At 39.5% G+C, this 27702-nt stretch overlaps 2 protein-coding genes across 3 annotated transcripts in view; one reads left to right on the top strand and one right to left on the bottom strand.

The window, feature by feature from the left end:
- On the top strand, positions 1 to 6725 carry LOC133560864 (Y-box-binding protein 2-A-like). Its single transcript, XM_061913867.1, has 10 exons — positions 1 to 161; positions 786 to 849; positions 914 to 947; positions 1016 to 1105; positions 1540 to 1773; positions 4364 to 4443; positions 4522 to 4687; positions 4746 to 4847; positions 4922 to 4994; positions 6315 to 6725. Exons 1-9 carry the CDS (start codon positions 59 to 61, stop codon positions 4961 to 4963), a joined length of 915 nt encoding a protein of 304 aa, XP_061769851.1. The 5' UTR covers positions 1 to 58; the 3' UTR covers positions 4964 to 4994; positions 6315 to 6725.
- Positions 6726 to 6990: 265 nt separating this feature from the next.
- LOC133560863 (solute carrier family 2, facilitated glucose transporter member 4-like) overlaps positions 6991 to 27702 on the bottom strand; it is a 45285-nt gene continuing 24573 nt past the window's right edge. For both annotated transcript variants that reach the window (XM_061913866.1, XM_061913865.1), the window contains exons 7-11: positions 21471 to 21658; positions 21289 to 21393; positions 19375 to 19476; positions 19102 to 19305; positions 6991 to 8944 (exon numbers count right to left, since the gene is read on the bottom strand). In XM_061913866.1, coding sequence (XP_061769850.1) covers positions 8735 to 8944; positions 19102 to 19305; positions 19375 to 19476; positions 21289 to 21393; positions 21471 to 21658 — 809 coding nt within the window. In that variant the 3' untranslated portion in view covers positions 6991 to 8734. The remainder of the gene's footprint in view (positions 8945 to 19101; positions 19306 to 19374; positions 19477 to 21288; positions 21394 to 21470; positions 21659 to 27702) is intronic.

The following is a 27702-nucleotide window of genomic DNA, read 5'->3' as shown; positions in this document are numbered from 1 at the left end:
GTTAAAATGTTGGCAGTGTGTCGGCGACAAGAAGAAGAAGAAGGAGGCTACAGCGAGCATGACGGACGCAGAGGCGCACAGTCCACCTCCGCCGTCACTGGTACCGCCGTCCTCGGTGTCGTCGGCGGAAGACAAACCGCTCCCGGAGAGGACAGTCATCGGTGAGGTCCGAGCGTCTTTCACCGCCTAAAAAAAAAAAAAACACACCTCGACAATGATGGCGCGGTGACCACACCTGTGCGCGGGTTGTGTGACGACATCAGGTGTTAAGGACCAGGCAATACTGTTCGTCTATTCGTTTGAAACGTTTCTAACTTTTTATTTTTAAAAAGAAAAAATTAAATTTGCATGGATTTTTTTTGTTTTGTTTACATTTTAAGCTTTGTGTTTTGTAAGAAGCTATATCGAAAACTAATTTGAAAATAGAAAAATGTGCGGGTGTCATCGTTGGTGTTTATAATTTCAAGTAACATAGGCCTCTTTTGTCCTATTTATTGTAATGCAAGGGTTTTCTTTTTTTCTTGTATACTTACATTAATCAACATTCCTATTTTAAAGACAATATTAAAATCTCTAAAATTATGCTATAGATTTTTTAAAATTAGGTTTTGGTTGACCTGCTTTCAAAGACTTTGAGTTAATAATTGACGCAGAATGTCACACCTTGCTGTCTTGCGCTTTACAGTGTGTGTGATCACATGACCTCTCTTGTACATGACCTCTCCTACACCAGTCTGTATAGTCCATTTATTTTTTTTAATTTTATTTTGTGTGTGTCCCGGCAGCCACTTTGGTGCAAGGCACGGTGAAATGGTTCAACGTGCGTAACGGTTACGGCTTCATCAACAGGTAACTGATGAGATGGATGTGCATCAGCTGTGACGAGTACTACATTGTCTGTTTCTTTTTCAAGGAATGACACTAAAGAAGATGTGTTTGTTCATCAGGTAACTTAAACCAGTTGTTCAAATGCAGTCTTTGTATGTCGTAATTGTATTTTTTATTTTTTTATTAGACCGCTATTAAGAAAAACAACCCTAAAAAGTTTCTACGCAGCGTCGGAGATGGAGAAGTGGTGGAGTTCGATGTCATTGAAGCAGCTAAGGTAAGCTCTTTGCTCAAATCAATTAATTGCTAGACGTGGGCCTAAGCTGGTGTTTAAAACCGCTCTGGTCAGGTTTGGCCATTCTGTTTTTAGTGTAACAAAGACAGGCCTGTAACTCAAGCAAAGTTTTTGGCAAGATTAGCATATTTAATGTACAATCTTAAAACCGAAGTACGTATCCAACTGTGCCTTTTATACCCCTATTTAATTGTATTTTCATCTTTTCCTCACTAAGTATTGGACACATTTTGTTCAACCTAGCTAAAAATACGAAGGTAAAACAAATGCACACATGGGAGGACTTCATATTAAATTTCTAAAGCTTTTTGTTACCTTTTTTTAATTGAGGTTTTTTACAAAAATATATTTGGACTACATCTCTCTAAAATTGTATGCAATTTATTTCTCACTTGTATTGCCCCTCATCCTTGCAGGGTTCTGAAGCAGCCAATGTAACCGGTCCCGGTGGTGTTCCGGTCAAGGGGAGCCGCTACGCTCCCAATAAACGTCGCTTCCGCCGGCAGTTCTTCCCCCGACCCAGTGACCAGGGCAAGGTAGCGGACGGTCAGACCCCCGGTGATGGTGATGAGGAAGCCAGGCTGGAGGAGAACCGACGACCTCAACAGCAACGTCGTGGACCTCGTCGTCCACTGCCAGAACCGCAAGACGTAAGTAAAAAATTTTTTTTTCTTTCATTGAGCAGAATGTGCTTTGATGGAGGTGTCCTGCCAAATTTCTCCCCCCTACAAAAACCTCCCCCCCCCCCCCCCCCCCCCCCCATTTACTTCCGGGGTCATTGTAAATTGTTTTTTAATTTTTTTTTAATAATATAGCGTTAACAAAACGTCTATTTTTATAATATAGCGTTATATTTTTATAATTTAGCGTTAACAAAACGTCTATTAATCATGACCCCGGAAGTAAATGGGGGTTTGTAAGGGGGAAGATATTTGGTGTGACAGAGGCACTTAATGGCTAACTAAGCCACTTCAAAGCTTAACCTGTGGTTTGCCAGCTATTGCGTCTATGGTGACAAACTCCTCCCAAAGCTGTTAATTTGTAGTTATTGGAAAATAATGTAAACACTTTAAACACACAGGTAAACGTTTATCCATTTTGGGCGCATGCAGGGTTTCAACACGACTGGGGGTCCATGGCATGATAGTGTTATTGGACAGTGTTGTAATGGATGTAAACTTATTTCTCACTGTAGAACTGTTCAGTCATTGGAAAATAAAGAACTCTCCGAAAAATGTCCTTATTTCTGTAGGCAATTTTTTTTTTTTAAATAAAGGAATGATATGTAGGAATGTGGCCGAAAATGGTACTGCAATCACAATCAAAATTCTATAGTACCCTCTTCCTGACTGAGGTTGCCAAATACGCAGCCGAATCCAGCTCGATGGACTGGGCTAACGCAAGGAATTTCAAACTTCCACTGCCTCTTACTAGGGGTTGAGGTGCTAGGACCATAATAGCTGAATAGACTAGTGTTTTGTCTCTAACAAACACATTTTACACAGAAAATAGACTGTTTTCAGGAAATACGCCATGCCTGCGTACAATATCTCAACAAATGGCAATCATATGGTTGTCAGTACTATCAGAAAAGAGAGACTAAAACCAACTACGATGGTTATACTGGTGAAAATAAGTAGAGCAGGCTTAGCAGCCTATTGTACGCCCAAACTACAAAGATATTTTACCAAGATATGCCTATAGGCTACACGAATGAAGTGAATTATATTTATATAGCGCTTTTTCTCTAGTGACTCAAAGCGCTTTACATAGTGAAACCCAATATCTAAGTTACATTCAAACCAGTGTGGGTGGCACTGGGAGCAGGTGGGTAAAGTGTCTTGCCCAAGGACACAACGGCAGTGACTAGGATGGCGGAAGCGGGAATCGAACCTGCAACCCTCAAGTTGCTGGCACGGCCACTCTACCAACCGAGCTAAACCGAATGAAGAATTTTATCACGTGATTTGGCTGTCTACATATGTTTCACATTGCCATGATGACAGCTGTGCTAATGTTGGAACCCATTTCCTTAGCGTGTCATTATATTAAGAGCATAGGCACTGAAAAATAGCCACAGGTTTTATTTGTCAAATATATTTTGCCCTGTCAGTTGGATGACCCGTCGATACACGGGGTAATGGGCATATTTCCCCATTGACCGGGCTAGCATGCTAAGCATTCACTGCAAAAACATACAAGCTTTGATAAGATCATAGACTGTATTGGACAACATAGTTTACATACCAAATATCAATTTCCATTTATTACAAGTAATAAGAAGACGTAAATGCCTGACTTGCCTATCAAGGAGGAAATTAGCAAATTTGGTGTCGGATGAAGAAAAAAATAGTCCTTCTTTCAAAGGCATTCCTGATACAAATACTACTTTTGCTCCTGACTTTGTCAAGAAGTTGAGTCGTAACGACACCTTTTTTTATTTATTTTTAGATTCACTAAAGTCTGACATGTTTAGTAACTACCACTGGCAGTAGCTCAATGAAAACTGGCAACTTGGATGTGACACACTTAAGACTTTCTAATTGGTCAAACAGTGGAGGGCGGGGCATCGAAATGAAAACTAACAATATTTCGGAGCTGTGAATCTAATTTTGAAATGAGCATATCCATTGGAAAATAACAAGATTTATTAATGCCTTTTGGCATATCAGAGCCATTTAATGACTTGATATGAAATGACATGGGTCCTTTTTTTAAACAACTTAAGGTTTTTTTTCTTTGTTCTTCCCCAATTAAAAAAAACGAGGCCGGATGTAATTTCTTTTTGGTTTCAATCACTGCTTTCTCGCTCGTCTGTCGATAGGTGTAAATTGCTATCAGATTTTTAAGCTGGAATGTTTCCACAACTGCACGTTCTTCCTCATTTTTGTTACTTTTGCGGGACTTTTCACGAGTGACTGGCAAGGCTCTGTCTGTGCTTCCTGTGCCGAGTCGCTCTCTGCCCACCCAAACCAAGATTGGTAAAGGAGATTTACGGCCTTCAGTTAATTCTACTGTTAAACACTCTCCGAGGAAGACTTCTTTCTCCTCCTGTTTTTAAAGCGAGGCTCAACAAATCAAAGATGTCTGACATTTGCTTTCAGAGCAACTCTTCAATTTGTCCCTCAAACATCTTAAATGTTTTTGCTGGGCTGGTTGGCTACATTGACAAAAGTGAAAAACCTCTGTCTTGTAGCTTGGTGCTATCCTGCAAAGTAACTTCCAAACTTTGGTTTGCAGGGGGAAGCAGGAGAAACAAGAACAGAAGGTGATCAAGCGCAAAAACCACCTCGGCGTCGATTCTGGCGGCCGTATCGGCGGTAACGTAGCAACTTTTTAAATTGTTTTTTTTTTTTCTTCTTCACCTATTGACTTACTAATTGTTGTGACTGTTACAGACCGTTCCGCCCGCGTCCTGTGTTAGAACAGTCTGCTGATGTCCAGGTTACGACTCCACTGACGTCCGAAGAAGTGGACTCTGCCGAGACAACCAGCGAAGGCCCTAAACCACGTCGTCAACAAAGACCCCGTCGGCTAAGGAACTCGGGGTCGTCGACTTCTAAAGTCAGTAACCACGCTAACCTGTAGGCCTACAGGAAGCTTTAACTCTTTTAAATCCTAGAATGATACTGAAAAGACTGCTTCGGAACCTGGCACCCCTCCTAAGATGTCAAAGTCTGTCGAATTGAAACCAAAATCCCCAAAACGGCCTAAATCGCCAGTGGTAAGGCGGTTAAGCCACTTAAAGTTGCTAGCATCCCGCTTTTTCTAACTAGTTCTTTAAATTCTTGCACTCAGGCAGCTGCCACGCTAACAGATGCAGCGGCACCAACGGAGTGACGATCCCTGTTGCGTGACCCAATGGGAAGAGGTGCGTGTATAGTATATATTGACATGATGAAAATGTCATTTCCCGTTCAATGTACTTCAACACACACTGGAATCTTTTGACCTAGTAAAAACAAGAATTTCTACTGTTAGAGAAGCCACTATTTTGCATGTATTCTTCTTATGCGTCACTGATAGTGTTTTAGTATTCATCTGTTGTAATGGCGAAGCTTTCATTTTAAATTTGTGCTGTAGCAAAGATGTATTTTAAATGAAGTGCGTTACAAAATCTGTTTTCGGCGGAGGGTGTGGAGTCCTCTGTTAAGCGACCCTTAAACACGTCGTAGAAACCGGTCTCTTATCACTCTGCAGGAGCACAATTGAATATCTTGTTCAGATCGGAGTATGTAAATGGGAAGATACTTCTCCTGTTCTTAAGTTTTTAACCAAGTGAGCTGGCGTCTGTCAGTCCGTGGGTTTATTTTATTTTTGCATTTTTTTTTTTTTTTACTTCATTACAGTATAATTTCATATTGGTATTAGTTTCACAGGCTGTGTTAAGAGTCATTATGACAAATGATTTGAAAGTTGTTGAAATAGCGCTTCTATTTACTCAAACACATTAAGCACCTGTCCATAAGGTACCATGTTGGCCTTTCCTATCTTTTAATTGGCTATGAGTTGCTACACCAACAGTTCCGTTTTTATTTGCACTTTTTCGCCAGTTTGCCTCTTATGCTAGCATATTACAGTGTTTACCTTGTTTCCTTTAGGCTTCTAAAATTGACAGCAATTTGAGTCAGCGTTGCGATGTGATGGCTTCCTATACTAACTCAATGGGTCCCCTATAAAGGCAATGCGTATTCTGAGAAATTATAACTTTTTAAACTGATTTTCATGTTCCTTTTTAACATCAAATTAATATGCTCAGTGGCCTTGTGGTTAGTGTCCGCCCCTAGATCGGTAGGTCGTGAGTTCAAACCCCGGCCGAGTCATACCAAAGACTATAAAAATGAGACCAATAGTGCTTGGCACTCGGCATCAAGGGTTTGAATTGGGGGTTAAATCACCAAAATGATTCCTGAGCGCAGCCATCACTGCTCCCCTTACTTCCCCAGGGGGTGAAACAAAGGGATGGGGCAAAGGGTAATTTCACCACACAGTGTGAGTATCAGTGGTACTTTGAGCTTCAAGAAGGTGTATTAAAGTTAATGTTCCATCTATGGGCAACACACTCATTATTTACATCCTAGCTCGTTATTTTTAATTGGACTACTTCTACTGTCAATAAAAGGACTTGATCATAAAATAAAAATATAATTATTAGTATTTAACTGATGCATTTGTTTTTTTCCTCTAATAGGTCCCAGGGTTAAAAGGCTGCTGGCCTTATGAGAATGCGGCATGTCTCTCCCCTCCTTGCACTCGCCCCCTAACCCCCTGCGACCGGTGTTCTCATCGTTATGGGTGGCGGGTGTGTATTTACAGAGACTCATTAAAAGGGGGAAAATGCATTAAAGATGCTTGTTCCTACCCCCTTTTATTTAAACAAGTGTTTTTTCTTTAACACATCAAGTATGAACTAGAGACTTGATTTTTATTTCACAATTTTAATTTAGTTATAAAGACAAAGGGGAGGCAGAGAATAAAGGAGGTGCACTTAAAGAGCTTGGATTAGTTACGCCGCTTGACTTTAATTTTTACTTATTTGAATTTTTTTCATCTTCATATGGAGGGGGTTATGTGCAATGTCAATAAATGTTTGCAATTATGACCACTGCTTGTTCTTTCAGCGACCATTTGAAAATATAAAGCCCTTTTTTGAATTTTTGTATACAAAATAAATCTTGTGGTTAATTCATTTGACTCTATAAATGGTGTGAAGTGCCATTTTAATAACTGTATTTGCACATATATACACAGTGTGTACGTACAAACCCAAAACCAATGAATTTGGCAGGTTGTTTGTAAATAAATACAATACAATGATTTGCAAATCCTTTTCAACTTATTCAATTGAATACACTGCCAAGACAAAATATTGTTTGAATTGAGTTTTATTTTTTTTGCAAATCATTAACTTAGTAGCAGCAACACATTGCAAAAATGTTGGCAGAGGGGCAAATGCTTGGGAACAGAGGAACAATTTAAGCTTTTCAGATGGAACTCTCATTCTTGCTTGATGTACAGCATAAGTTGTTCAGACAGGCCAGTATTACCTGCACTCTTACTATGTACATGTGGCTTAGCCTTGTCTTGATGAAATAAGCAGGGGTGTCCATGATGTTGCTCCAAAACCTGTATGTACCTTTCAGCATTAATGGTGTCTTCACAAATGTGCACGTTTCCCCTGCCTTTGGCACTAATACATCCCCATACCATCACAAATGCTTTTTTTTTTAACTTTGCACCTATATCAATCCGAATGGTTCTTTCCCTTTTTGGTCTTTGTCCAGTTTCCAAAAACAATTTGAAATGTGGACTCGTCAGAATACTTCTCCACTTTACATTAGTCCATCTTAGATGTGCTCAGGCCCAGCAAAGCTGGGTGTTAAAGAGTTTTCGCTTTGCATACAGTTTTAACTTGCACTAAAAGATGAGGCAACAAACTGTAGTTACTGACATTTAGTTTTCTGAAGTGTTCTTGAACCCATGTGATATCTTTTTACACACTGATGCCGCTTTTTGATGCAGTACCGTCTGAGGAATCGAAGGTCCGTAATATCGCGTACGTGCAGTGATTTTTCCAGATTCTCTGATCCTTTTGGTCATACGGACCATAGATGGTGAAATCCCTAATTTCTTTGCAATAGCTCGTTGAGAAATGTTCTTAGACTGTTTGACAATTTGTTCAAAGTGGTGACCCTTGCCCCATCCTTGTTTGTCAATGATTGGGTATAAAAGCAGCTTCCATGAAATGCTCAATCATGGCACCCACCTGTTTAAAATTAGCCTGTTCACTTGTGGGATGATCCAAATAAGTGTTTGGGCGTTCCTCAACTTTCTCAGTCGTTTGTACCATTTTTTTTTTTTTCAAACATGTTGCAAGCATCAAATTACAAATGAGGTAATATTGGCAAAAATGTAGTTTTACAGTTTGAATGTTAAATTGCTTGTTTTTGCAATCTATTCATTTTAATTTAGGTTGAAAAGGATTTGCGAATTGTATTTTTATTTACAATTTACACAACATAACGTCACTGATTTTTGACGTTTGTATATACTTGTGCCCACATGTATACATGTGTGTGGGCATATACATACATGTGTATACATTACATGCTTGTGTACATACATTACACTCGTTCGGGTGTGTGTATATACATTATGTATACATACACTTGTGTGTGTATTTTCAGATGTGGAGAATCATGTAAAATTGGACATTTCTAAACGCAGAGATTTAAATATTTCGAAATTGATTCAAATTTGCATTTTTTTTTTTTTCCAATACAAGTATTGTGTATTTTTCAATGGGTTAGTTGTATTTTTGTGTGTAAAACACTCGCACGTAGTAATGGGGAAATAGAAGCTTTTAAATGTTTTCAACAAGACTGTTTACTTGTACGATTTATTGATACCAGTTTTGATTCACTATGTTAAGTAATACAAAAACAAACAAATATGCAGAAGTTCAAGAAGCTGCTAAATGTGGCAGTACTTGGCGTTAAAGTGCAGGAATTCCCTTATGTGGCCTTAGAAATATTTGGAGAACACCACACACCATTTGAAACAATATACATTTTCATTACAAGGAGTCTCTTTCTCTCTCCCAGACTGGTCTTAATCGGTTATCTCATCGCCTAAGTAGTCCAGTTCTGTGCTGGTCTTGTCCATATTCATGTCCATCATTCCATCAGAGTGCTGCTGAAAGTTGGTGGCAATCTGGTCAAAGGTTTTGCCTCGCGTCTCAGGGACACGAAAGAACGTGAAGACCAGGAAAAAAAGCAGTAGACCGGCGAAGATCAGGAAGACGTACGGACCACAAATATCCTAAAACAAAAACACAATTTTCTTACGGACCATGTTTACTACTTTCTGACAGAAATATGTTTTTTAGATAGCAGCTACTCCTGCATCGGATGAATATTTGACCAAATTCAATCCACTCAAATGGGTTCTCCAATACAATTGTATGATTAGAGACCTGCTACTACTACAACCAAGATTTGGAAATTATTCAGTGCTTAACTATTTCTACACTTTATGTTTCATCCTTATTCCGAATCGGAATACAAACCCTGTTTCCATATGAGTTGGGAAATTGTGTTGGATGTAAATATAAACGGAATACAATGATTTGCAAATCCTTTTCAACCCATATTCAATTGAATGCACGACAAAGACAAGATATTTGATGTTCAAATTCATAAACTTTATGTTTCTTTGCAAATAATACTTAACTTAGAATTTCATGGCTGCAAGATGTGCCAAAGTAGTTGGGAAAAGGCATGTTCGCCACTGTGTTACATCACCTTTTCTTTTAACAACACTCAATAAACATTTGGGAACTGAGGAAACTAATTGTTGAAGTTTTGGAAAGTGGAAAACTTTCTCAGTCTTGTTTTATGTAGAGCTTTAGTCGTTGAACAGTCTGGGATCTCCGCTGTCGTATTTTACGCTTCATAAAGTGCCACACATTTTCGATGGGAGACAGGTGTGGACTGCAGACGGGCCAGGAAAGTACCTGCACTCTTTTACTACGAAACCACACTGTTGTAACACGTGGTTTGGCATTGTCTTGCTGAAATAAGCAGGGGCGTCCATGATAACGTTGCTTGGATGACAACATATGTTGCTCCAAAACCTGTATGGACCATTCAGCATTAATGGTGCCTTCACTGATGTGTAAGTTACCCATGCCTTGGGCACTAATGCACCCCCATACCATCACAGATGCTGGCTTTTGAAATTTGCGCCTATAACAATCCGGATGGTTATTTTAATTTTTGTTACGGAGGACACCACGTCCACAGCTTCCAAATATAGTTTGAAATGTGGACTCGTCAGACAACAGAACACTTTTCCACTTTGCATCAGTCCATCTTAGATGAGCTTGGGCCCAGCGAAGCCGGCGGCGTTCCTTAGTATTGTTGTTAAATGGGTTTTGCTTTGCATTGCAGAGTATTAACTTCCACTTTAAGATGTAGCAACCAACTTAAGTTACTGACAGTGGTTTTATGAAGTGTTCCTGAGCCATGTGGTGATATCCTTTACACACTGATGTCGGTTTTTGATGCAGTACCGCCTGAGGGATCAAAAGTCCGTAATATCATCGCTTACGTGCAGTGACTTCTCCACATTCTCTGAACCATTTGATGATTTTACGGACCATAGATGGTAAAATCACTAAATTCCTTGCAATAGCTCGTTGAGAAATGTTGTTCTAAAACTGTTTACAAATTGGTGACCCTCGCCCCATCCTTGTTTGTGAATTACTTAGCATTTCATGGAAGCTGCTTTTATACTCAATCATGGCATCCACCTGTTCCCAATCGGCCTGCACACCTGTAGGATGTTCCAAATAAGTGTTTGAGGAGTATTTCTCAACTTTATCAGTATCTATTGCCACCTTTCCCAACTTCTTTATCACGTGTTGCTGGCATCAAATTCTAAAGTTAATGATTATTTGCAAAAAAAAAAAAGTTTATCAGTTTGAACATCAAATATGTTGTTGTAGCATATTCAACTGAATATGGTTTGAAAATGATTTGCAAATCATAGTATTCCGTTTATATTTACATCCAACACAATTTCCCAACTCATATGGAAACGGGGTTTGTAAATACATTTTTGTCCTCAAAATTCTACAGACAACACCCCATGAATGACTTTTTTTTTTTTTTAATTTTGCTAATTTCTTAAAAATGGAACATAAATCACATGTACTTAAGTATCCAGACCATTTGCTCAATAATTTGTTGATGCACCTTTGCCAAAAAAATCCAGCCTCTAGTCTTTTTTGAATACAAAGCCCCAAGCTTGGCACATCTATCTTTGGGCACTTTCTCTCATTGCTCTTTGCAGCACCTCTCAACTCCATCAGGTTGGATGGGAAGCATCAGTTTTCATCCAAGATGTCTCTGTATATTGCTGCATTCATCTTTTCCTCATCTCTCAGTTCCTGCTACTGAAAACCATCCACAGCATGATGCTGCCACCACCATGCTTCACTGTTGGGATGGTATTGGCCAGGTGATGAGTGGTGCCTGGTTTCCTCCAACATTACGCCTGGCATTCACAACAAAGACTTCAATGTTTGTCTCATCAAACCAGAAATTTTAGTTTGTCATTGTCTGGGAGTCTTTCAGGTGCATTTTGGCCAACTTTCTTTGACTAAGAAATGGCTTCCGTATGGCCTGATTGGTGGATTGTCCTTCTGGAAGGTTCTCCTCTCTCCACAAGGGAATGCTGTGGCTCTGACAGAGTGACCATGGTCTTGGTCACGATACTAGACGAAGATGAATGCAGCATTGTACAGAGACATCCTAGATGAAAACCAACGCTTCCCATCCAACTTGATGGAGCTTGAGAGGAACTGCCCAAAGATACTGTGGATGTGGCAATCTTGTGGGATCGCAGTCAAAAAGATTTGAGGCTGGAATTGCTGCCAAAGGTGCAGCAACAAAGTACCGAGCAAAGGGTCTGAATACTTATCTACACGCGACTTGTTCTTATTTTATTCCTAATAAATTAGCCAAATTAAAAAAAAAATGTTTTCCCACTCCAAGTCCGAGTCCATGGTTCTCGCCCGGAAAAGGGTGGAGTGCCATCTCCGGGTTTGGGAGGAGACCCTGCCCCAAGTGGAGGAGTTCAAGTACCTTGGAGTCTTGTTCACAAGTGAGGGAAGAATGGATCGTGAGATCGACAGGCGGATCGGTGCAGCATCTTCAGTAATGCGGACGCTGTATCGATCCCTTGTGGTGAAGAAGGAGCTGAGCCGGAAGGCAAAGCTCTCAATTTTCTGGTCGATCTACGTTCCCATCCTCACCTATGGTCATGAGCTTTGGGTTATGACCGAAAGGACAAGATCATGGGCACAAGCGGCCAAAATGAGTTTCCTCCGCCGGGTGGCGGGGCTCTTCCTTAGAGATAGGGTGAGAAGCTCTGCCATCCGGGGGGAGCTCAAAGTAAAGCCGCTGCTCCTCCACATCGAGAGGAGCCAGATGAGGTGGTACGGTCATCTGGTCAGGATGTCACCCGAACGCCTACCTAGGGAGGTGTTTAGGTCACGTCCGATCTGTAGGAGGCCACAGGGAAGACCCAGGACGCGTTGAGAAGACTATGTCTCCCGGCTGGCCTGGGAACGCCTCGGGATCCCCCGGGAAGAGCTGGACAAAGTGGCTGGGGAGAGGAAAGTCTGGCCCTGCGACCCGACCTCGGAAAAGCGGAAGAAGATGGATGGATGGATGGATGTTTTCACATTGTCTGTATGGAGTATTGTGTGTATAATTTAGAGAACAAAATTGAATTGATTTAATTTTGGAATAAGGCTGTAACAAAACAAAAGCTGGGAAACTTTCTGGATGCAGCGTATCTTGCCCAGTAGATTCTCTCTACATCTTTTTCTCTCTTCTTAGCCAATCCCACATATTCATGTGACTGCTGCTATGTATTCGATCACATTTTCCTTCCTTTCCTCTGTCTGTCCTTTATTGAACCATGTACTGTTTGGTATAAAGCTTAAAAATACAACTTGAACAGAAGAAAATCACTCACCTGTTGTACAGCACACCTGTTCTGGCAAAACAATTACAGGTGGTATTGTAGCCAAACGATTTGCAAATGTGTATTTCAATCAAATTTGTGTGCTCAACAAAAACGATACATCTGTATTCAACTCAGGAGCTCTCGGTTGGCTGTGCTTCTTGCTACACTTTTGCTGCGGCGAATCTGCATGCGTGCAGTGAGCCGCATGTTCAGAAAATATTTTTAAAATCACTTTCAACAAATTTCAGACATAAAGGTTTACCTTCGCTGCTCGCATTGGTGTAGCTTTTAAGATCAGAAGTTGGACAACTTTTGATAAAAAGACTGAATGAGGAGTGTGTTCCCTGCCGTGGGAGAGACCATTAATGCAAAGGAGTGGTGCTCCACCTCTGTGTTTAGATAGGCATTTAGAATATTAGTTTGACAAAAGGTGGATTGTCATGATTACGCTTTGATTGTCAAAGATGTTTGGTAACATTTATACAGAAATGCTGACGATATTCTATTTTATGAGGTATAATGCGTGCATTTGGTGGTTAACGGCATTTCGATTTACGGCGACTCGCCGTTACGAACGGCGACCTAATCTCTTGGTCGCCGTGCGCGGCGGTATACGGTGTTACAAGGCGGATGAACGAGTAAGGAGGAGAGACACTAACTAGTTTAACGCCATTGTGGATTGTGCATTTTCAACTGTTTTTTTTTTTTTAATTCAACATGCCTTCCAAACGTGCAGCAGATGCAAGTGCAGATGAGGAACTAAGGAAGAGGAAGGCTATTGATGTGTATTTCTGGTCTTATCACCCTCTCCCTGGCAGACGGGCGACACGGCAGTGCGGTTGGATCAAAAGAGACGTTGGAGATGCTTTGCTGAACAAAAAGTTGCTTCATTACAAGTGAGTGTCATTTACAGGGCTGTAGTACCGAGAGGAGGTCAAGTCAAAAAATGATGCATTCCTAACTTGGAACCACCGTCTTATATTCCTTCTTGGGTGTATGTTAATTCAGGAGAGTACAACCTGACCATGTAAGCAGATGTTTGTGTATAAGAGACTGGGAAGACAACAGATGTATACTATAACTTGTAGGTTGGCGTTTGAGATAAACATGGAGTCTCTCCTCCAGAATGGAGCTATCACTTTTGCATCCTAAGTCTGAATTTATTGCCACTTCTCGTAAGAGAGTTAACCCAGTCCACCAAAGGCTCCTTAATTTATTATTGGGCTCAACCTTTGTTTACTTAAACCTGTTGGTTCACTTTCTCCAAGTTGAATATAAACATCCACCATATGTAGAAAATAATATGAGTTAATAATTCACTTCACTATCACGTGCGGTAACCGTATCTCCCCTTTGTACAAATGCAAGCAAACTACAGTAAAAATAAGTGCTGGCACTTAAATGTTATTTATATTGTATTTATGTATACTGTTTTTACATGTGTTGTTAGGTATAATCAGATTTACGTACATACCTGCAGAAAATAGGCCTAGGTTCCGACTTACATATAAAACAGACTTACGAATGGACGTAAAACCGGAACAAGTTTGTAACCTGAGGACCTCCTGTATGTCTATCAGCCCCTCTATTTTTGTAATTGCGTGCAACAATGTTACTAATATGACGCCACGTCCGCACTGCTTTGTCGCGTTGTAACGCACATGGAGGATAAAGACACGCTAGTGATTGATGAGTTTCAGTCGAAAACGTCATTTTGCTGTGCTGTTCCAAACATTTAAATAAAAAAATACGAAAAACCTTTTAATAGAGTCCCGAAAGAAGTGGTTCATAAAAGGAATAACGTCAGGGAAATTACCGAAACACATTAAGGGAAATGGCTCTGAAACATCTCCTGGCATATAGTCGGACCATGCTCGTGTTTGCAGCGATCAAGGTTTGTTGGAACATTTGATTTGCATGAGGAACTTTCTGTGATGCAATCAGGTTTATCCTTGACTATATATGTAGAGTGTCAGAGCAGAACTAAGCGTAAACTCAGGACAAAAGATCGCATTAGTTTGTGTTTGTCTGGGTTATATTATAGCTGCTATGCCTAAATATAACTACTGTACAGAGACCTCTGGTTGTGGAAACAAACTAATGTCATGTTAAGTCCTTGTAATAAATATTGTGATTGTTGGTCCAATCTATTGTTGATTTTCATAGCAGAAACTAAAAGCTAGATGTTGTGCAGGAAAGCCAATCAAAGTGCCTTACATGGCATAGATGACCACGCTATATGTAGCATCTTTTTGGTGCTATTCGTAAGCATCAAAAATATTTTTAAAATAGCAGTAGAGTGGAAAAACAAGTTGCCTCTATATTGAAGCTATAATCATATATAGCTGATTTATGACACCAAAAGACTTCCAAAACTTTGCGAATAAAAATATATAATTAAAATAGTATCAATCTCACGGAGAATCCAGTCAACACCAATGCAAATCAAGCAGACTTTGTGAGAGCCGACAATTCTTACTTTGGGAAAAATTATGATCCAGGACTAAATTTTTGAGCACGAACACAAAGAGGATGAGTTTTAGAAGCACACTGCTACCCAAATTCAGTGTTATTGTGACACCAGCATCCGCAACATTTCTAGGTGCTAAACATACAAACGAACAATGACAAATCAGAATAAAACAGACACTTAGTGTAATATTTCCACCCGCGCTGGGATGTTGACCGACTGAACGCTCACATAATCCCGTTTACATGAAGAATTAATTAAAAATCTCACAAAGGGTTAAAAAAAGTTCCTGCAGGAAGCGTCTTAACGGGTCTTTTTCGCCACCTCGGGGGATGTGAAAGTGGACCAGCCTGTCCGTCCATGGCCACATTTGTCTACGAGCAGGCGAGAGATACGTGAATTATAATCTAGAATTTACTTTCAGCAAGTTTGAGACGAATCAGAAGCAGCCGCCTATAATAGTGTGTCAACAATAGCAGTGTAAGCTAGCATTAGCTCACCGCTATCAATGCGCCGCTAAAAAAGTCTGTCTTTTATAATAACTTATAATAACAATATCACTCATATTTGGTTAATTTTCAGGTCAAGACATGTTAATGGAATATTGTTGGCACTTTCTGGATGTTTTTAGAGAATATAATGGGCAGACCCTCCATCTGTTGACTCAATTGTTGGATACTAATTTACGATTTCGAATGCATAAAAGACCCAAGCATACAGTGGGGCAAAAAAGTATTTAGTCAGCCACCGATTGTGCAAGTTCTCCCACTTAAAATGATGACAGAGGTCTGTAATTTTCATCATAGGTACACTTCAACTGTGAGAGACAGAATGTGAAGAAAAATCCAGGAATTCACATTGTAGGAATTTTAAAGAATTTATTTGTAAACTATGTTGGAAAATAAGTATTGGGTCAACCATTCAAAGCTCTCATTGATGGAAGGAGGTGTTGGCTCAAAATCTCACGATACATGGCCCCATTCATTCTTTCCTTAACACGGATCAATCGACTTGTCCCCTTAGTAGAAAAACAGCCCCAAAGCATGATGTTTCCACCCCCATGCTCCACAGTGGGTCTGGTGTTCTTGGGATGCAACTCTGTATTCTTCTTCCTCCAAACACGACAAGTTGAGTTTATATCAAAAAGTTCTATTTTGGTTTCATCCGACCACATGACATTCTCCCAATCCTCTGCTGTATCATCCATGTATCCATTTTGGTATAAACTCAACTAGTCGTGTTTGGAGGAAAAAGAATACGGAGTTGCATCCCAAGAACACTATACCTACTGTGAAGCATGGGGGTGGAAACATCATGCTTTGGGGCTGTTTTTCTGCTAAGTGGACAGGACGATTGATCCGTTTTAAGGAAATAATGAATGGGGCCATGTATCGTGAGATTTTGAGCCAAAACCTCCTTCCATCAGTGAGAGCTTCGAATGGTTGACCAAATACTTATTTTCCACCATAATTTACAAATATATTTTTTTTAATTCCTACAATGTGAATTCCTGGAATTTTTTTGCAGATTCTGTTTCTCACAGTTGTAGTGTACCTATGATGAAGATTACAGACCTCTGTCATCATTTTAAGTGGGAGAATTTAGACAATCGCTGGCTGACTAAATACTTTTTTGCCCCACTATATGTGTTTTTGCCTTACATAAAGATTGTCAATGATAAACAGCACATGTCTTTACAATGTTTGCGTATTTCCAGTATGACTGACCTGATAAAATGGTCAGAGTGCAGAAGCGTTACCACTGTGGTGTAAATCTCCGAAAATTGCCCAAGGTATTCGGAGCGGAATATTGTGGCATTTTGTGGTATTCAAACAGTATTTTCACATACTTTGTGGATTGTAAAAACAATTGGATATGGTTTACTGGATACAATGGAACACAGATAAGCATACAGAGTTTTACTTGTTTTTCCACTTTACTGCTACTTTAGTAGTATGGATAATCTAGATTAATAAATCTCTCGCAGGCTCATGAAGTGAATTAATTAACTCATATTGTGTTCTACATCTGGTGAATGTTCATATTCATCTTGGAGGAAGCAAACCATTAAGTTTAATTAAACAGTGGTATTTCAGTTTTAGCCCCCTTAGTGTTCACTTTTAGGACTAGATAGAACAATCCCATTATACAAAACAACCTGAGTAGAGTGGAGATAATAGGCTACCTCCTTCAGCAGGTGCATTGGATCACTTCTCGTAGGAAAAGAGGCTCTATTTGGGACTTCGGAATGCAAAAGTGATAACCACATCCTTTACCAGAGACTACCTATCTAGTTCAACGCCAACATTTGAGTTATGACTTTAAGCAGATCTTTTCCAGTCACTACACACGAACATCTCCTTTTATGGTCAGGATGTGCTCTCCCTACACACCCAGACAGAGAAAGAAGGAATATATAACTGATGGTTTCATTGGTTTGGCTTCTCCAGTCAGGAGTCCTTAATTTTTTTGGCCCAGGTTCCTTCGAGTACTGCAGTCCTGTTTAATGACTCTCGCTTGTAATAAAGCAACTATTTGTTCAGTAATGCTCCTCTGACGTCTCTTTTGATCCAGCCACACTGCCGTGCCATCCTTTTGTTCGAACGAGGACGACAAGACCGGAAATACACTTCACTCATCATCATACTGAATCTTGATATTGCTAAATATTGTCCCCTTGAACGACAGGGAAATCTGGCTAAACAGAACTGTAGATGGCAGTGAAATATTTGTACCAGGAAATCCACTGCAAAAATTTAATTTATCCTTTTTCTCACTAGCATCACGGTCACAACAACTCAGTACTCGTTATTGTTATCAAATACGTTACTTACTGATCCATGAATAAGTCCAATGTTGACATTCACAAATAAATGCTTAATGGTGGACCCCTCCAAATGTAGAGACATGTGACTACAAACTTTTCTACCTGAAATCCTTGTGGGTGTAGAAGTAAATGCTAAAAGGATTATTTCAAGGTATTTTTCTTAACATTGCATAAATCAACTCCATCCTGTTTCAATATTTTTTTTTCATGATATCTTGTATACTTGCCTCCAAACCATTTAAAATACGCCCAAGTCAGCATTGATGCAGGTGAATAAACAGAAGGCTAATGGGACTCTAGCCGTCCACCTGAAACCCAGAAGTGCCTCTAGGTCATGAGATTGCAACCCAGCAATTGCTCGCCGTTCAAACCTGGAAACTGTCTGGATCCTAGATTCAAACACAATCAACTCAATCTTAATATTAAAATTGGTCCAACTTCTAATACGGTGAAAGTGAAATATGACATCAAAACAGTGCCAAAAAGTTTTGCGCTGAGATTGTTTGCTTTTTGTTACTTAAACTGTTTGTTACTTTATGGTTGGTCCCTTGAAACGGCAACTGTCTTCAAATGAAGTGAAGTGAATTATATTTATATAGCGCTTTTTCTCTAGTGACTCAAAGCGCTTTACATAGTGAAACCCAATATCTAATGTTTACATTTAAACCAGCGTGGGTTGCACTGGGAGCAGGTGGGTAAAGTGTCTTGCCCAAGGACACAACGGCAGTGACTAGGATGGCGGAAGCGGGGATCAAACCTGCAACCCTCAAGTTGCTGGCACGGCCGCTCTACCAACCGAGCCAACAGTAAGGAGCGACGGCGCATACGTAGAAAACAGAGAGACAGCGCATGCAAACATTGTCCGCGTACGAGGAAACCAAAGCAGTGTTCCCATTGTCCATCCATCCATTTTCTACCGCTTATTCCCTTTCAGGGTCGCGGGGGGCGCTGGCGCCTATCTCAGCTACAATCGGGCGGAAGGCAGGGTACACCCTGGACAAGTCGCCACCTCATCGCAGGGCCAACACAGATAGACAGACAACATTCACACTCACATTCACACACTAGGGCCAATTTAGTGTTGCCAATCAACCTATTCCGATTGTTTCTAGCATAATGGCACTGAGCTAACTTGATACTTACAGCAATATACTGGAAGCACATGCCAACAAGGAAGTTAGCAGTCCAGTTGGAGCAGCCTGCCACTGCCATGGCGGCTGGTCTGGGACCCTGGGAAAACAATTCGGCCACAAAAAACCATGGGATTGGACCCGGCCCCACTTCAAAGAAAGCCACAAATCCAAAAATGGCCAGCATGCTAACGTAGCTCATAGATGGAACACTATCCTGTAAGGTTTAGAACAGGACATCAGTGAAATTGCTGCAACCATAAAGACTAAATTAAGTAATACTGACCAATAAGCTGAGTGCTGTAGTCATGATGATGGCACAGATGCACATGCCGCCGAGTCCGAGCATATGTAGCGTCCTCCGACCCATCCTCTCAATCAGGAAGAGCTGTCAAGGACACTTGTTAAAACACATCGACATGTCTAATTTTTGGACCATACCACTTAATGGAAGGTTTCAGGAGATGCGTGAAAATTCAACCCCTGAAGTCAATTTCACCTGGCGACATGAAAGTCTGTCAGCATGTCCACCATGAGTAAACGCATAAAAAACTCTGGAACAAATGCCGAACAGGAAGTCAGCCATTTTGGTTTGAAGCCTTAAAGTTTGATCAGTCAACCATTAAACTATAAAAATTAAGGGAAATTACCATGAAATGTGTTCTGTTTTTCCTCTACTGCGAGATGCATGAAAACTCCATCCATAGATCAGTAAACACCCAGGATACCTTATATCCAAGAATTTGATGTTGGACACTTTCTATTTGAACAGGTTCAACTTGGTTGTCAATTTTTTGCTATGATATCAGGTGCCTGTTTGCGACTTGCTCAAAGTTAAATTTTTCAAACCAAAAATCATAAGAACACTGCACTACGCTAGCGATTTGGCAAAGTTTAGCTAATAACGTCCGCTATCATTGAAAGTATAGCCGCTCCCAACAACAAAACAGAAGGCGCATTTGAATCTAGCCCTGTCATAATACAAGCCACCTACAATAGAACGTTACGCTACAAAAGCAATGTTTGCAAAAGTATATGATTTCACTCAACGAGAATGGAGCAAACACAGCCTCCATTTTGAAATATTTTTGTTCACGAAGGTCGCTCCACCGCTCAGAAGTATTGACACTCGTCTTACTTCTCCCATTGTCTTATCCCTTTTTGGAGGCTAATTTCTCTTGAACTGTTGCGGGGCAGTTGTCAGCCAGGACCCATGAAAATAGTTTGTGGCTTCTAAGACTGCCTTTGAGTATGTGTGTGCAATCTCCATGGATGTGTGTGTTTGCACGGGACACCAGAGTGTGACAGCTATGAATGGCAGCTATTTTCATCAGGCCTACCAACTATATAATAAGTAATTGTAAAAATATAGACATTTAAAAAAATAATTATAAATAATAAAAAAAATAATAATAAAATAAATATATATATATATGTGTGTGTGTGTGTGTGTATGTATATATGTATGTATATGCATATATGTATTTATATATGTATATATACGTATCTATATATATACAGCTAGTATTCAATATATGAATATGTATATATACATATATATATATATATATATATATACACACATATATATATATATATATATACATATATATATATATATATATATATATATACACATATTCATATATTGAATACAAACTGTATATATGTATAATACCAAATATATATATATATATATATATAAATATATATATATATATATATATATATATATATATATATATATGTATATTTGGTGTGGTTATTGTGCATGGTCAAAATCATGCTCAAAATCATGGCTACACACAAAGTAGGGGGCGATATATTGTGAACTTGCAGTTCAATGCCTCAGCAGTACTCTGACTCACCACACTGGGAGAACTGGGTGCGTTGTATTTCTGGTTTAATTGTGTTTTACTTTAAGCAAGTAGCAAACAGGCCCTTAAAGAAAATTCAGCCCTACTAGCACATTTTGCTTAGCAACATGACATTTGGCAGATATGTCTATCCTAAGTAATTTACGCAGTTGCGGCTCCATGGTGCCCCGGGTGAGGGATCCATATCTCTGCTACAATCACCACTTCAGATTTTTTCTACATGGGTGATGCATGTGGACATATTGCAGAAATACCAACAAAGATACAAACCGATGCGTCAATTTAAAGGGAATATTAGCGTAGTAGCAAATGTTTCTACTGACCGACACTACGGTGAAAGCGCAATTGACGATGCCGGCTCCTATTGTTGCGTAAACGGGACTCTGTACTCCGGCCTTAGTGAAGATACTAGTGGAGTAGTAGAAAATCTGAAACGACAAAGAAAACAAAAAGGTAGTCGATTTACATTTTTTGAGGGGAGGAGTGGGTATATTTGAATACGTACGGCATTGATGCCGGATAGCTGCTGGGAAAGTTGCAACAGGATAGAAATGACAATGGGCTGACGGTACATAGGCGAGCGAAAGAGCTCCACAATGGAAACTTTACGCTCCATGTCCATCCTTCTCTTCTCCTCTTTCATCTCAGCTAACAGGTCGCCCACTTCTTGGCGGCCGGTGAGCCTCCTCAAGCCTGGTGAAAAGCCATTCAAAATGAATGCTGAGAAAGGTATGAAACAACAATGCTTAATAAAACTTTTTTCTTGTGAGAGCTACTTTTATAAAATGAAAATGGCAGAAAACTACTCATTTATTTTATAGTTTTTTTGAACCCTAACAACTGAATAAGCTTGTCTTGTCAGAACATTAACATAATGTTGCTTTCCACAACTCATACTTTGCATTATTACTTAAAAAAATATCTATTTAAAATTATAGACGTCACAGGAGGTTGGCAGGAGGAGTTGGCGGCAGGTTGCCAGGCCATGTGTCCCCGAAACCAGCGAGGACAAGTCAGGATGTAGCGACGAGTTAGGAGCAGGGGCGTTGCCAGACATATTTCACTGGGGCACGTGCCCCACTGTTGATCTGCAGTGCCCCACTAAAAATTTCACCAAGAAAAAAAAACGCTTCAGAGTTTTAAGTCTACATAACATAGACAACAGCGCACAGACTACTTAGTATGGTAATTGATTGCTACTGTATTCACTCCACGAAACAGTGAGCACATGGCTACTTAATATGGTAATTTATTCACGTGTGGATCGAGACTTCGGTTGAGAGAGAGAGAGAGAGAGAGAGGGGGGGGGGGATTCGAATCACTGAGTAAGGTAGGTGACGTTAGCCAACAACAATTTGTTAATTACAATATTTTGATTTTGATTTGACTCAAACTGTAACTCCTAGATGGATTTAAGAAAGTTATTCGCCCGCAGCAGAGAATAAGCGAGGAATGAGAGATGTAAGTGAAGTCCTAGCTAGCTAGGCAACATCATTGTCTTAAGTTGATGCTAAGTTAGCTAACCTTATTCCTTGTATCAAGACAAACATATTAATTTGCTGTACGAGCTGTCGGGGGAATTTCCAATGAACATGAAACATAATGTTGGTTATTGTCTGCTGGTTCTGCATCAATGATGATTTGGAGTGAGCATGTGTGATTTGAGTGCTTCTCAAATGGTTTATCTTCAGGAAGAAAAACATTTTTCCATATCATCAAGTCGTGAGCCTATTTTTAAATCATTCAAGTTTATTTCACAGAAAAATAGCACAGTAGACTTGTCTTGTTAATCGGTGTGACTTTGACTAAAATAATCTTGTTTTGTCACCAGAAAAATGGCTACAGCTAAAGCATCTGGTTTTATTTCCAGAAAAAATAGTAACATTTCTGTATTTGTTTTCAGAAAGATGGCTGAAAATATCGGGTTTTGTTGCCCCATTTAGATTTTTTTTTAATATATTTCCATGTCTGTCCTGAGTCCTCCTCCAACTTGTTAGTCGGTTTGCCTTTTGCTAAAATACTCACTAATAATCACTAGAAAAAAGGCTAAAAATATCTGGTTTTGTTGCCACAATTTGATTTTTTTCCTCCCTAAACTTTTTTTTTCATGCACACATGTGACTGCGACTCACTGAAAATGACATACAATCCACTTTTATGTCACGAGCCAGCAGTTGGGAACCACTGGTCAACTGTATAACAGTTACTGTAATATTTCCATGTCTGTCCAGAGTGATTGACCACTTTGCAAAAATGAAAAGGAGACGTTACAGTTTACTTCTCAGAAAATGATTCCCTGACAGACACACAACAGTTGTTCATTTATTCTACAACTGTGGCTTTATTGTTTTGTGTATATTTTATAGTTTTGTGTATCTGAAAGAGGATTAGCCACATTGCCATAAATGGAAATTAAATAATATAAAAGAACCCAGAGATGTAGGGGTGCTTTATTTTTTGTTTTACCTTCGTAGATGTTAAATTTGCAGATGATTACTGCAATATATATTTCAAAAAGATTCATTGCTCTTCCTTTTTGCTTTTACCAGAAGCAGTTTAGAAGTCTGGAGTAAAAAAGTGCACAAGTAGGTCAAATGCATTAATTAATTTCAGGTGGTTAATCAAAGATTCATACAACATAATCTGATATGATTCCATAGTTTAAAGCACTATTTATGTATTTTTTATGATAAATAAGTGCTAAAAATGTTTTTGCTTGCGCGCTTTGCACGCTCTCATGAATTATTTGTGCCCCAGGTGTGCCCCAGTAAAGTATTAGGTCTAGTGACGCCCCTGGTCAGGGGGTAGCAACAAGTGGAATGCCGCTGCAGCTGGCAAGGCGGGCGTCCATGAACTGGCCACATCGATGGCTGACGAGGAGGCAGATATGAGCGAGACCAGAACCTCAGCAGCCATAGAGTTTCACGCCAAAGTCCTGATCGTTGCTGCTGATGGCGCGGGGGGCGTCCATGGACTGGCGATCGACCAGTCGGCAGGCCGCGAGCAACTGACGGTCACTTTCGCACCAGGTGACCAGGCTGCTGGGCTGGAGGTCGTGCATGCTGCTCTGCTATAGGTGAAAGTGGCGGCGAAGGTGGCCTCATCGGAGGACTCACTGGAGGCAGAGGTGGTGTTGTCGTAGGACCCACTGGAGGCGAGACTGGAGGTGGAGTCGTCAGCAGACTCACTAGAGGCGAAATGGGAAGCGGCACTGGAGGTGGCGTTGTCGGAAGACCCACTGTAGGCGAGACTGGAGGTGGAGTCGTCAGAAGACTTACTAGAGGCGAGACTGGAAACGGCACAGAACGTAGAGCTGGCAGCTGGCCCAGCTGGAGCCAGAGCTGGTGCCTGGACGTAGAGCTGGCTGCAGTGGCCTATCTGGACGTACACTTGGCGGCTGCGGCCTTGGTGGAGGGAGCTGTGTAACCCAGTGGCATAACTGCCAGTCCTAACCTCCCCCGAAGAAGCGGATTCCTGACGTTATCGTGAGTTGTTGACCCAAGACCTCAGCGGGAACAGAAGCTAAGTGTAGGTGGGTTTTGGAAACCGGGTTTTGGCTTCATTCACGCTTCACATTCCCTAAGGCTGCGGTGTGGTGTTAATTGTTACTTCTCCACATCTTCTGTGTGTGTCCGTTTTTCACACCTTAAGTGTGCATCATTAGTGATTGTTTCCTTACACCTTTTTTAGGGCTCTTTTTGTTATTATTACTATTTATTTTTCTGCTCTACATGTTTGAGAAATTTCCCTCTTCTTTTTGATATAAAATTGATAGGCAGACAAATAATTGCGATCATTTATTACGTGTAAAAATAATCATGTAACTATTGATCGCACAGGCACTCTGAATTAGACAGCACACAGAGTTGGATTAGTTAATAGTATATATTAAAGAAAAAAAAAACAGAAGTTTTGCCTTAAAAATTGTAATTACAACTGAAGTTAGTGTAGTGGTATGGATATCAAATCTATACAGATGCTTTATGTAATTATATTACTTATGTTATATCTTTATCACTACACTAATTTTAGAACTGCATTATATATATATATATATATATATATATATATATATATATATATATATATATATATATATATATATATATATATATATATATATATATATATATATAAGGAATAAGCGGTAGGAAATGGATGGATATATATATATATATATATATATATATATATATATATATATTAGGGCTGTGAACCTTTGGGTGTCCCACGATTCGATTCAATATCGATTCTTGGGGTCACGATTCGATAATATATCGATTTTTTCGATTCTTGATTCAAAAACAATTTTTTTCCCGATTTAAAAGGATTCTGTATTCATTCAATACATAATGTTTTCAGCAGGATATACCCCAGTCTGCTGACATGCTAGCAGAGTAGTAGATTTTTGTAAAAAGTTTTTATAATTGTAAAGAACAATGTTTTATCAACTGATTGCAATAATGTAAATTTGTTTTAACTATTAAACGAACCAAAAATATGACTTATTTTATCTTTGTGAAAACATTGTACACAGTGTGTTGTCAAGCTTATGAGATGAGATGCAAGTGTAAGCAACTGTGACACTTTTTTTTTATTTTTTTAAATGTCTAATGATAATGTCAATGAGGGATTTTTAATCACTGCTATGCTGAAATTATAACTAATATTGATACTGTTGTTGATGATATTAATTTTTGTTTCAATACTTTTGGTTTGTTCTGTCTCGTGTTTGTGTCTCCTCTCAATTGCTCTGTTTATTGCAGTTCTGAGTGTTGCTGGGTCAGGTTTGGTTTTGGAATTGGATTGCATTGTTATGGTATTGCTGTGTAGTCGTTTGTTGGATTGATTGAAAAAATAATAAATTAAAAAAAAAAAAAAAAAAAAAAATCGATTATTTAAAAATTAGAATCGATTCTGAATCGTACAACATAAACGATTCGAATTGATTTTTTCCCAAACCCCTAATATATATATATATATATATATATATATATATATATACACATACATACACTGTATATGTGTGTAATACCGGTATGTATATATCGTTATATACAAGTAGTCTGCTTTTGGCCCCCTGCAAGATTTTTTTTCGCTCAATGTGGCCCCCAGGGCAAAGAGTTTGGACACCTTTGACATAGACTGATTCTCCCAGAAAACACAACAGTGCCCACTCCTACCAAGCCAGTGAAGAGGTGAAACGTCTTTAGGGCTAAATGGAACAACCTCACACAGCTTGTGGAATCAGGTGCAGAAAACTAACAATGGGGAATTGCCGTAAAGCAAGTCAGTACATTTGTAGTTTTTTGTCTGGCAGGGTTCCTGCCACCCACCTTAAAGTCACTAAATGAAAGTGATACAGACCCGTCAGGCGATGACAGAGGTGTCATTTAGTTGAATGACACCTCTGTCATGGCCATACAACTAGTTTTGTAAGTCCATGTATCATCTCTAAAGTTATGAAAATATTTTATAAAGGTTGAAAAGTTACTTGGTGTTACTTTAAAACATTTAAAAACAAACGTAAAATCAAGAAACAAAAATAACTCTTTTTAAAACAATGTTTTCACACAAATACAAACCCCAAGACCAGTGAAGTTCGCACAGTGTGTAAATCGTAAATAAAACAAAATACAATGATTTGCAAATCCCTTTCAACCTATAGTCAATTAAATAGACTGCCAAGACAAGATACTTAATGTTCGGACTGGAATACTTTATTTTTTTTCCAAATATTAGCTTATTTGGAATTTGATGCCTGCAACATGTTTCAAAAAAGCTGACACAAATGGCAAAAAAGACTGAGAAAGTTGAGGAATGCTCATCAAACACTTATTTGGAATATCCCTCAGGTGAACAAGCTAATTGGGAACAGGTGGGTGCCATGATTGGGTATAAAAGCAGCTTTCTTTGCTCAATCATTCACAGAAAAGGATGGGGCGAGGGTCACCACTTTGTGAACAAATGCCTGAGTAAATTGTCCAACAGTTTAAGAACAACATTTCTTAGTGAGCTTTTGCAAAGAATTTAGGAATTTCACCAGGTTCAGAGAATCTGGAGAAATCACTGCACATAAGCGATGACATTACAGACCTTTTATCCCTCAGGGGTTACTGCATCAAAAAGCGGCATAATTTTGTAAAGGATATCACTACATGGGCTCAGGAACACTTCAGAAAACCACTGTCAGTAACTACAGTTCGTCACTACATCTGTAAGTGCAAGTTAAAACTGTACTATGCAAAGCGAAAGCCATTTGTCAACAACACCCAGAAATGCTGCCGGCTTCGCTGGGCCCGAACTCATCTAAGATTGGACTACAAAGTCGAAAAGTGTTTTGACGAGTCCACATTTCAAATTGTTTTTGGAAACTGTGGACGTTGTGTACTCCGGTCCATTGAGGAAAAGAACCAACCGGACTGTTATATGCGCAAAGTTCAAAAGTCAGCATCTGTGATGGTATGGGGGCTTATTATTGCCCAAGGCATGGGTATATTACACATCTGTTAAGGCACAATTAATGCTGAATTGAATATGACTTGAAAATAATTTGCAAATCATTGTATTCTGTTTTTATTTACGAATTACCAACTTCACTGGTTTTGGTTTTTTATATTACCACAATCTTTCCTTTTAATGTGAAATAATGTAGCAATAAATTATAATATATGTGATGTTTAAATAAAGCAAATGGATTTAGAAAACATATAGCGTTTATCTACCTTCCTCTGGTG

The sequence above is a fragment of the Nerophis ophidion genome, linkage group LG10 (genome assembly GCF_033978795.1).
Source record: "Nerophis ophidion isolate RoL-2023_Sa linkage group LG10, RoL_Noph_v1.0, whole genome shotgun sequence".
In the NCBI taxonomy this organism is placed as follows: Eukaryota; Metazoa; Chordata; class Actinopteri; order Syngnathiformes; family Syngnathidae; genus Nerophis; species Nerophis ophidion.
This window is presented reverse-complemented; position numbering and strand designations above follow the sequence as displayed.